This window comes from Condylura cristata, unplaced genomic scaffold, assembly GCF_000260355.1.
Source record: "Condylura cristata isolate star-nosed mole 26May11 unplaced genomic scaffold, ConCri1.0 scaffold00028, whole genome shotgun sequence".
NCBI lineage: Eukaryota > Metazoa > Chordata > Mammalia > Eulipotyphla > Talpidae > Condylura > Condylura cristata.
Window position 1 is genome coordinate 5,899,787 of NW_004567129.1, and position 10,499 is coordinate 5,910,285.

At 43.8% G+C, this 10,499-nt stretch overlaps 1 protein-coding gene across 2 annotated transcripts; it reads left to right on the forward strand.

Annotated features, from left to right (window-relative positions):
• Window positions 1-560: 560 nt before the first annotated feature.
• Window positions 561-10,055, forward strand: SDR42E1 (short chain dehydrogenase/reductase family 42E, member 1). Of its 2 annotated transcripts, none has more exons than XM_004690159.2 (3): window positions 561-634; window positions 8,270-8,362; window positions 8,924-10,055. In XM_004690159.2, the coding sequence occupies exons 2-3, from the start codon at window positions 8,295-8,297 to the stop codon at window positions 10,032-10,034; spliced, it is 1,179 nt and encodes a 392-aa protein (XP_004690216.1). In that variant the 5' UTR covers window positions 561-634; window positions 8,270-8,294; the 3' UTR covers window positions 10,035-10,055. The 2 variants fall into 2 exon arrangements, with proteins under 2 accessions (XP_004690216.1, XP_012585892.1); XM_012730438.1 differs by having other exon boundaries at window positions 8,929-10,055.
• Window positions 10,056-10,499: the final 444 nt, after the last annotated feature.

Sequence of the window (10,499 nt, forward strand, 5' to 3'; positions counted from 1 at the left end):
AACCTGAAGCCTCCCCTTTCTATAGGGAAGATGCTGTTACATTAGCAGTAAATGGTGTTCTTCAGGTGAGCCTCTTTAAGCCTAAATGTGGCAAGACAGCATATGAAGTCATAACTTCCATCCTTTGCACCACCAAACTGTAATCCTCTCCAGCCAGTGTCAATTTGTGTGTGTACACATCTGTGCACTAAGCTCCCATAGAATCTAACTCCTGATGGGGACACCCAAAGTGGGTGTCCTGGGGAGACATTTGAATGAGGCTGTCAACCTTCCTTTCTCAACAGCTCTTAAGTCTTGGTTCCTTCAGCAACAGAGCTAGATGTTGGCATAATTGCTAGCTCAATGACCAGAAGTCGAGCTGAGAAAACAGGGAAAGGGTCCCCGCCAAGCGAGAACACTAAGAAGGGGCAGATTGACATTCCTAGAGAGAGCCTGGCAGCCCCAACACAGATGGGAGCTAAGAGAAACCTGTATATCATAGAGATGTCAGGCCTCCGGACTGCCTAGAAGCACCCGGAAGTGGCTCCAGGACGCCGGTTAGTCTTCTCGGGAGGTGTGGGCTGGCACGGGTTTGGTAGGGCAGGGCACCCCCGCCGCTCGCAGTCCTGGGTACGCTTTGTCGCCTGCCGCTGCTGTGAGTGGACCAGGGTCGGGAGGGTGCTCCGCTGCGGGGACCCCCGGGCCGGGCTGGTGGCTGAACCGAGCGAGGTTCGAACCCGCTGAGGGGGACCCCATCTGTACCTGCCCGGGGTGGGACGTGCGCTCTGCTCGGTGGTTCCCTGCGCGGCGGGAAATTCTCGCCTTGTCTGATCTCCTTCGCTTCCCTTTGAACCGAGTTATCTAGGTAGTCCGAAGGCTCCAGCCACTGGCGAGCTTCTTTGATTTTCTTTTCTAATTAAAACAGCAGCCCCCATAGTTTGGAACTCGATAGGGGCACCCGGAGATCTAGTTAGACTTGAGCCATATCTTCTGCTTTCATCGCATTCTTTTGGGAAAGCGTCCTTTATAACAAATGATTCCTGTTTCCCCTTTAAAGTGGCAGTGTAGGGTTCTCTTTTAAAACGAATATATATCCTGTAGCAAGATAAGTAGATTGAAGTTAAACAGTGTACCAGAGGAGTCAGGGGTGAGGGTTGAGTGAACAACACTACATTGTCTCCACCCCAGTAGCAAAGTCCTGCCTTCTGAGCTGGGAGGGAGCGCTCCCTTCCTGTCCCCCTTCCCCTCGATTTGGGAGGGACTATTAGGAGGTTGCAGGGTGTGTGAGGTGTGAAAATACCCTGCTAGGCTCAGGTCAGCATAGTCTCAGCCGCTTCAGGTCAGAGCCTGCGCCGCCAGGGCTGTTGCGGTTCAGTCCGGGGAGTTCTGGAATCAGACCCAGTACTTTACCCTGTAGGGCACAGGTTTTCGTGGGCGCAGATCCTTGCGGTACCATTCACCAGCTGTAGTTACTTGGGGTTAGTCTCTTTGTGTCTTGAAACCTGTTTTTACATCAGAAAAATGGGGGGAAAGTAGTTTTCATAGGTTTGGGGGGAGCATCAAGGGTCTAAGCAGAAAACCTGGCTAACAGTAATTGCTTAGTAAGTTGGGGGATGCCATTACTTCTGTAAGTAAGTGGCAAACATTGTTACCCAAGCAGGAGGAAGTCCAGATGTGACACTCCTTGCAGATGCAGCAGAATGGGGCTTTTGAAAAGAGTGTAAAGTATTCACATATTTGATGGGTTTAGGATCCTCCAAGGTTGCCGCAGAAATGTCCGGTGCACTCTAGGCTACCATCCTCATAAGGATGGTGAAAAATTGCTGGGTTCTTTTGTGTGACAAATACCTGGGTCAAGTGAGTTTGAGTGGGTAGCTGGACAAGGAGATTTGATACATCTAAACTAATGAACTTGAGTTATACAGCTGCCTTGCCACTTTGGTTATATTCAAAACAGTGCGCTCAGATATCACTATCTGTTATATATTGACTTACTACTTAATGTTGTCCTTCGACATGTTTGGCATTTTGGTTTCCATAGGGTTAAGCTGCATGGAGATTTTTTAAATCTTCCTTAAAGTAAGTTGGCTTACTTATTTTGTTTTAGGAATGCAGTCTTCAGTTCTCTCTGTTCCATACTCCAGTGGCACCTAGATTTGTATATTGCACTATAATGCCAGAGGGTTGGTAGCATTGCCCTCTTGAGCTCAGGGGATGAAGGAACTATGTGCTTAATCTAAGGTGCTTATTACTGATCCTTAGCATTTAATTAGTCCTTTGTAAATTTAAAGTACATTTTTATGAGTTTCTTCTCTAACTTCTCCTAAGAGATATCAGCTTTATTACCCTCATTTTATCTTAGTGTTATCAAGAGGTCAGACAGATTTTAAATTTCATTCTTTCCTGTTTGTAATTAAGATTCTTTTTTTCTTTAAAGATGTTCAACATCACAGATCATTAACAAAATATAAATTAAAACTACAATGAAATACAACTAAATACCCTTTAGGAAAACAAAACAAAATGGAACAAAACATAGTTTCTGGATTATGATTGGATTTTGGATTATGATTGGATTTGAGGCTTCATTTTGCCTCTGCAGCAAAAACAAATAATAATGACTTCAAATGACCATAGTTAAGAGGACCAGGGTAGGGAAAATGACAAAATAGTCTATAAGAAAATATGCATATTGGGCCCTCCCTGGTGGTGCAGCAGGTTAAAAGCACAGCACTGAGGAGCTTAAGTCACTTCCACATGAGTTCGATTCCAGCCTGTTGAGGAGGAGATCTACATGGGGAGGCACCCCTCTCCTGACCCGCCCACTGCTCCCTTCAGCAGTGTACCTCCTTGATCTATCTGTTCTGCTCCCTGCTCTGTCTCTGGTGAATCCTCTCACCCTCCGCATCTCTGGCCTGTACCCCCGTTCTATATGAATAAATAAATCTTAAAAAAAGAAAAATATGCATATTTCTGTAACATACAGCATTTTGAGGTAATAACTGGGATTATTAATGACCACGCACTCAGTGAAGATACTACAAAATTACTATGGATTTTACACACTCTGACAATACTAGTAATGTATATTTATTTAAAGTTTCTTTGGTATTAAACATTACTTTCTATTTACAAATACCTTATATGTAATGCAGCACATTACAAAAGTGTAATTTTTTAATAAGATTTTTTTTCTTGATTAAGTATTTTAACCTTTATCCCTGACATGACTGCACAGGTCAGCTGTATCCCTTCCCCCTACCCAGCAAAAAGCAATTACTGAACAAAGCCACATTTTGGAAGAGCCTCAAAGTAATTGTGATTATAAATGCAGGTCTGAATGTGCAGCCCTAAAAGGAATCAGATGGAAACTAATTAATAAAGCAGAAGTCATAAAGTCTACAAAAACCAGGCAGCGCATTGAAGTAAAACTGTGCATATTCTTTTCCTCCCTTCTGGCTTCATGTTCATGGGAAATTGTGTCTTTCCATAAAATATTTCCTGCAAGTTTTCTGTGCTTAGTTGATGGAGAAAGCCAAGGAGGAGGTGACTGGGTGGTACTGCCAGTGGCTGCTAATCTCCAAAGGTTTAGCTGACCTGGTGCACAGGCTTCTTTTCATTGCAATTCGTCTTGCTAAATTGTTTATTTTTCCTTTCTCCCTGCTGCCTTTCTCATCTGACCCTCCTGATCAGATCAGTTATCAAATTCTTGCCTCATGTCATTGTGGAATTAGTGGGAAGGTAATGAGGATTAGCATGAATAGGCCTGGCAGGCATTCAGAAGCATTAATAATTTGAACTCGTGCGTTCCCAGCATGATTAATGTGCACACAAGCCATGACGGACCCGTAGTCTTGTGACTGACTGGACTGTGCCGTCTTAAAAACAAAGAATAATTAGAGGTCCGTAAGAATTTCTGGTGGAATTTTTTAATTGGACTCTTTGAAACCTCGTCTGTTTGCTGATTCCCAGTAGTGTGGGAAAAATCTTAGACTTTGTTATTTGCCATCCTGTTAAGCCAAGGCCCTATTAATCAGGCAGAACATTTCTGAAATCCTTGTGTCCTGTCTAAGTTAATGACATACCCCTTTCTGGGCTTCATTGGGGCACAGCCTGCCTGGTGCTCCTTCATTTACCTGCCTGCTCTCACCCTGATTCCAACCAAGCACACCAACAGTTCGTCCTCACTGAAAACCTCTAGCCCAGATCTTCATCAACCCTCACCTAGACTCCTGGCTGTCTCCAGGTGCTCCCTTTTTCCAGGGAAACGTAAATCTTTTGCAATACCAAAGTGAACATGGAGCTCACTTTATAGTAAAAATAGACAAAGACTGTCTATTGTCTACAGAAGAGTTCAGGATCCCCCAGAGGGGTTTCAAAAGTGTGTCCAGGCTAACTTTCCACCCTAAATCACCAGCTACACACTCACTTCAGTTTGTACACCAGCCACAGCAGACATCCCATGTTCGCTGTACAACACAAGGCTCCGCTGTAGCTCTCTTCATTTTGATGCCCTCAGCCTGCCTAAGACCTCTCGCCTATCCATTTCAGCTGTGACACCCTAATCTACCGTTTGGAATCCATTTACCCTTCCTGCCCCCTGCCCCAACACACTGGCCTTCAGTGCTTCCACACCACCTCATTTACACCAGCATTATCACACCCTTCTTGTTTTCTCGGTTTTGCCTGGGACTTGAGATATTTCCGAAGCCATGCCCTTCTATCATAAAGCCCTAGAATGCAAAAACACTTTGTCTTTTAACCTAGTGTCAGTTTCATCCCAGAACATTTTAGGATATAAATTAAAATGGTGACAGTAGTTAGCGTGCATAAAAGTGACCCTTGTACACAGCAGAGCTCTATAGAATTTACACTGTCATCATCAGAATTTACTAAATTGGGTGTATTTCAATCTTCCAAATCCCTGCATTTCAGGAACACATCCTTAGTAAAGACTGAAGGTCTCAGGTTTCCTGGCACTTAAGTTGTATTCAAAGGAGCTCAGTTGTGTAAAAGTACACATTGTTTTTTTATGGTGAAATGTGCCTTGAAGAAATCAAGGCAAAGTTAGGGTGACACCATTGTTATTTTACTTATTATTTTTTAAAGATTTATTCATTTATGCATACAGAACTGAAGTACTGGCCAGAGGTGCAGGGGTGGTGAGAGGACTCACCAGAGACAGTGGGGAGCAGAACAGGAAGATCAACAAAGTACACTGCTGAGGGGATCAGTGGGTGGGACAGGAGAGGTCTGCTAGAGGTCTGCTTCACCATGTGGATCCTCCAGGGCCTAGGATCAAACTTGCACTGAAGCAGCTGCAGCAAGCTTTCAGTGCTATGTCCCATTGTGCCACCAGGAGGGCCCACTTATTATTTTTGATCAAGGTAACATTAGTTTATAAACCTGTGGGTTTCAGGTACAGAATTTCACACATCAACGTTATCACATCTTGTCCACCATGGAACGCCCCCCACTCCCCACCACCTCCACCTCAGTCCCTTTACCCAGGCCCTTCTCCCTCTGGGAACCACCATTCTGTTGTCAGAGTATAAGGGTTTGCTTTCATATTTTTTTCTTTTGTCTTCTTTCCCCTATTTTATGTACTACAAATAAGTGAAACCATACAGTATTTGTCTTTATCCTTCTGACTTACTTCACTTGGCATAATCCCTTCGAAGTCCACCTATGTGAAAGGGTACTTAAGCTTGGCGCAGGTAAAGGATGGAAGGCCAGGCCAAGTTTCTAACAAGCAGAAACCTTATTACGCTTCCAGGTGAGGTTCACAGACCCCAAAGACAGGATGGAGGTCAGTGAAGTCATACCTGCTGGGGAGTACAGCTATGTTTTTATAGGGCAGGGAAGCTGCTTTGCTTTGCTTTTCTCCAAGACAATCAGTAATGCTTATCTGTGTGCCAGCCTGCAGAGTTGATTCCTGGAATGCAGGCAGTTCCCAGACTTTAGGAGGCTCAAGGTTAGGAGGCTCCAGGCATGCAGACAGTAACAGTCCCAGATTCAATGTTCCCACTCCCAGCCTTGCCCAAGGCTGCCTCAACCTTACACTATTTTGTTGCAAATGGTGAGATTTCACCTCTTTTTATGACTGTTTAGTATTCCATCATGTTCCAATACCACATTTTCCTTATCTACTCATCTAACATCAGGCCCCTGGATTGTTTCTCTATGCCTACTATGAATAGTCCTGCAGTGAACATAAGGAAACATACATCTATACATCTAGTCAAATTCATGTTTTCGGTCTGTTCAGCTGGATTCCCAAAAGTGGAGTTACTGGATCAGATCATATGATAGTTCTATTTTTTTTTTTGAGGAGCCTCCATACTGTTTTTCATAGGGGCTTCACCAACATACATGCCCACCAACAGTACACCCAGTTTCCTTTTTCTTCATGTCCTCACCAGACACTAGTTCACAATCATGCTTTTAATTAGGTGACAGAGAGGCCCAAGATGAGTAAATGGCCCTTGAACAGAACAAAATATGGAGAAAGAATGTCCACGGAATGGACATTAAGTGGTAGACAGCCAAGTAAGGAACTAATGCATTGATGAGATAGGAAGTTCACATAGGCTTCAAGACAAAAATATGTTTGGCATCTTTAAGGAAAGGAAGTGTAGGTTGAGGTTAGGTAGAGTAGAATGATGGAAGAGTGTAGCTGAAGTCACAGAGGGAGATTGCTACATGGAGGTGATGGTAAGAAGACTGGATTGAAATGTCAGTGGCTGACCCCACAGGGTTTGCAAACGTCTGTAGCAAAGCCACCAGATTATATTAAATAACAGATTGCATGACTGCAAATCCAATAGGAGCAAAAATAAGAGAATCACTAGGTAAAGTACACAATCGGGTTGCCAATGTACTCATTCTTCCTGGATTTTCTTGTACACATAGTGGCAGCAATTGCTTAGTTAAACCTGTGACATTCATTAACCTACCTCCACACTTTTTTGCTCAATCACCAAGTATTTCTTCTCTTCCACATATTCTTAAGCCATGGAGACAGTTACTTGCTAAGTCTTGTCTTCAAGGAAGCAATCAGATTCATTTTCCTGGAAATCTGATCTACTTGTATGCTTACACCACAGAATTTGTCAAACTTTTTCTTAACTGCACTTTTGGGGAGACCTAATCATGAAATGTGAGAATGTAGTGGAATAACAGTCCCTGAACCCTAGAGCTTAAAGAGAAAATTGGGGGAGCCATATCGTAGTATGGGGGAGCCCATACTATGTCATGCATTTAATTGGACTGTTGAACTACACCATCCAGGTCAGTCTGCATGAGCCCAAGTCTATTAACTGTTTTTTAGATGCAACAACAGGCTTAGAGGGACTGACTTGTGCAAGTGATAGAGCTCTTGGTTGTTTACAACCACACTTCTGAGCATCTCCATTGACATGAGTGTGTGTTCTGCATTCCCAGGGCATCTGAGGGCCTGTGTGCATCCTGTTCCATTTCTTTCATGGAACGAGTTATGTGCCCCACTTTTTGTTGCTTGCTTTGTTTTTCAGAGATGGGGTCTTGGAGTTTTGAGAAAATAATTATTACTACTACTATTATTATTATGATTAATTTGACATAAAAGAGTAGGGAAAAGCAAGGCCCCCCCTCCCCCAACCACCCTGAGCCCAGGCATACAGTCCTTATAAGATTTCAGGCAAGCATACAGTTTACTACATAAAGGATTTTTTTGGGTCATATATATATATATAACATACAGTGTTTATACACACACACACACACACACACACACACACACACATATATAGCATATAGTGTTAATAAAACACCAGTACTAAACTAAACAGTAGTACAGTTGCTACTTTTAAATAAATAAAAGCTGCAGGAAATTTGCTTTAGGGTTATTGCTTTTTTTTTTGGTAGGCCTCTCCTACCAGATTTGAATATATTCTTATTCCAATGGATTAATTTTTTCCCAAGCATTAAGAACAATGCCTTATGTTCAGAGAGTACTTTCTGGTCTTCACAGCATTCCCAAGTAAATATCTTCACTTTCACATTGGCCTTGACCTTGCTGGGCAGGCAAAGCATATGTTACTGTATTATACGGGAAGAAATTTGAAACCGAAGATGTAAAGGGGGTAGGGGGTGAAGCAGTTGGCTACAATCACAGGGCCACCAGTCAGCTAAACTCAGGTCTCAGCTTTCCTTTGAGAGCACATTGCCTTTTCCCTTGGTTAACCTGAAATTGGGGACCCTTACATTTGCATTTGGATCAATAACTGAGTTGCAAATTTCTTTGTTTTAGGTCCAGTTTCCTTTGGATTCCCATAATGGATTCCCCCAAATCTCCAAAAGAAAATGTCCTCATCACAGGAGGAGCTGGCTATTTTGGTTTCCGGTCAGTAAAATGGCAATTATTTCATGGAATTATTTTACTGGTAGTTCCTGGAAGAAGTACAGCTTCCAACTATGACTTTTTAAAACAGATTAGACTTGTATCTGTTTAGGGGGTTAAGCCAGGAATGAACTATGCTTCTTACTGCTTAGCTATTGAGGTTGAGAATGACAGATATCTCCCACCTTAAAAAAAATTCTTTTTAAATTGGGGAGGAAAGTTAATCATATCACAAGAAAGAAAAAAGAAAAGAAATTAAAATAACAGTTGTTATTTTACAGTTATGTTCCAAAGAATGGATGGTGGGTCCTGCGACAGAGGGAAAAAAGTTAACGTATAGATGCTGCCATCTTTGAAAATAAATCCTCTCTCTCAGCAAATTAAGTAGACAATGATGATTCCCATTTTTGAATATTTGTGTGAGTCACACTTGTACTACTGAACACACAGAAAGCAAGGGTTTTGGGATAGGTACTAGGAAGACCTGGCAAGTCATTTTGTACACTTTTCCTAGCCACAGCTTCCTAGCGATTTGATCTAAGTTTTCCGCTTCCTTATTTTCAGCCTAGGTTGTGCTCTAAACCAAAAAGGGGCCCATGTGATTCTGTTTGACATCAAGAGCCCAGCTCAGGCCATTCCAGAAGGAATCGAGTTTATACACGGAGACATCTGCCATCTCTCTGACGTAGAGAAGGCCTTCCAGGATGTGGCTGTGACTTGCGTGTTCCACATCGCTTCTTATGGCATGTCGGGCCAGGAGCAACTGAATCGAAACCAGATCGAAGAAGTCAACTTGGGGGGCACAGAAAACATCCTCTGGGTTTGCAGGAAGAGAGGGGTGCCAAGATTAGTTTACACCAGCACTTTCAATGTTGTCTTTGGAGGTCAAGTTATCAGAAATGGAGACGAATCTCTGCCTTATCTACCCCTGCACCTCCACCCAGATCACTACTCCCGGACCAAGTCCATTGCAGAAAAGAAGGTGCTGGGGGCCAGTGGCACAGCCCTGGAGAGGAGCCACGGTGTCTTGAGAACCTGTGCACTAAGGTCAGCTGGCATCTATGGGCCTGGAGAGCAAAGGCATCTCCCCAGGATTGTGAACTACATTGAGAGGGGTTTGTTCAAGTTCGTGTATGGGGACCCCAAGAGCCTGGTTGAATTTGTCCATGTGGATAACTTGGTGCAGGCTCACATTCTGGCTTCAGAGGCCCTGAAAGCTGACAAGGGCCACATTGCCTCTGGGCAGCCCTACTTCATCTCAGATGGCAGACCGGTGAACAACTTTGAGTTTTTCCGGCCTCTGGTTGAGGGCCTGGGCTACAAGTTCCCCTCCTTCCGCCTGCCCTTGACTCTCATCTACTGGGTGGCTTTCATCACAGAGGTGAGCTACTTCTTTTTGGGTCGGCTGTACAACTTCCAGCCCTTCCTTACCCGTGCTGAAGTTTACAAAACTGGTGTCACACATTACTTTAGCCTGGAGAAAGCCAGGAGGGAGCTAGGTTATGAGGCTCAGTCATTTGATCTCCAAGAAGTAGTGGAGTGGTTTAAAGCCCATGGCCACGGCAGGAGCCCTAGCACTCACGACTTGGAGCCTCTTGTTTGCAGTGGACTGTGTTTCTTGCTCTTGGTTATAGTGGTCCTGGCGTGGCTGCCCTCTGTGACTCTGTTGCTATGAACAGTGTACTAAAAAAAAAAAGGAGATAGTTTTCCAAAAACAAGGGTTTCGTATCTGACTTCGTGGATTCTGTTGCTAAATTTCAGCTCTTCTCATTGCTACTTAAGAATAGATTCTTGGGCCCTCCCTGGTGCTGCAGCGGTTTGTTAAAGCACAGCACTGTGAAGCTAGCTGCAGCCATCTCAGCGCCAGTTCGATCCCTGGCCTGAGAGCTGACCCACATGGCGCGGCAGACCTCTCCTGTCTTACCTGCTGCTCCCCTCAGCAGTGTACTTTGTTGATCTGCCTGTTCTGTGCCCCAGTCTGTCTCTGGTGAATTCTCTCACTGCCTCTGCACCTCTGGCCTATACCCCTGTTCTGTATGCATAAATAAATAAATCTTAAAAAAATAGATTCTTGGACTAAATCTTCCTTATCTTCTTGCATTAGTCCTGATGAAAGAAAAAAAAAAAAGCAAAAGTAGGT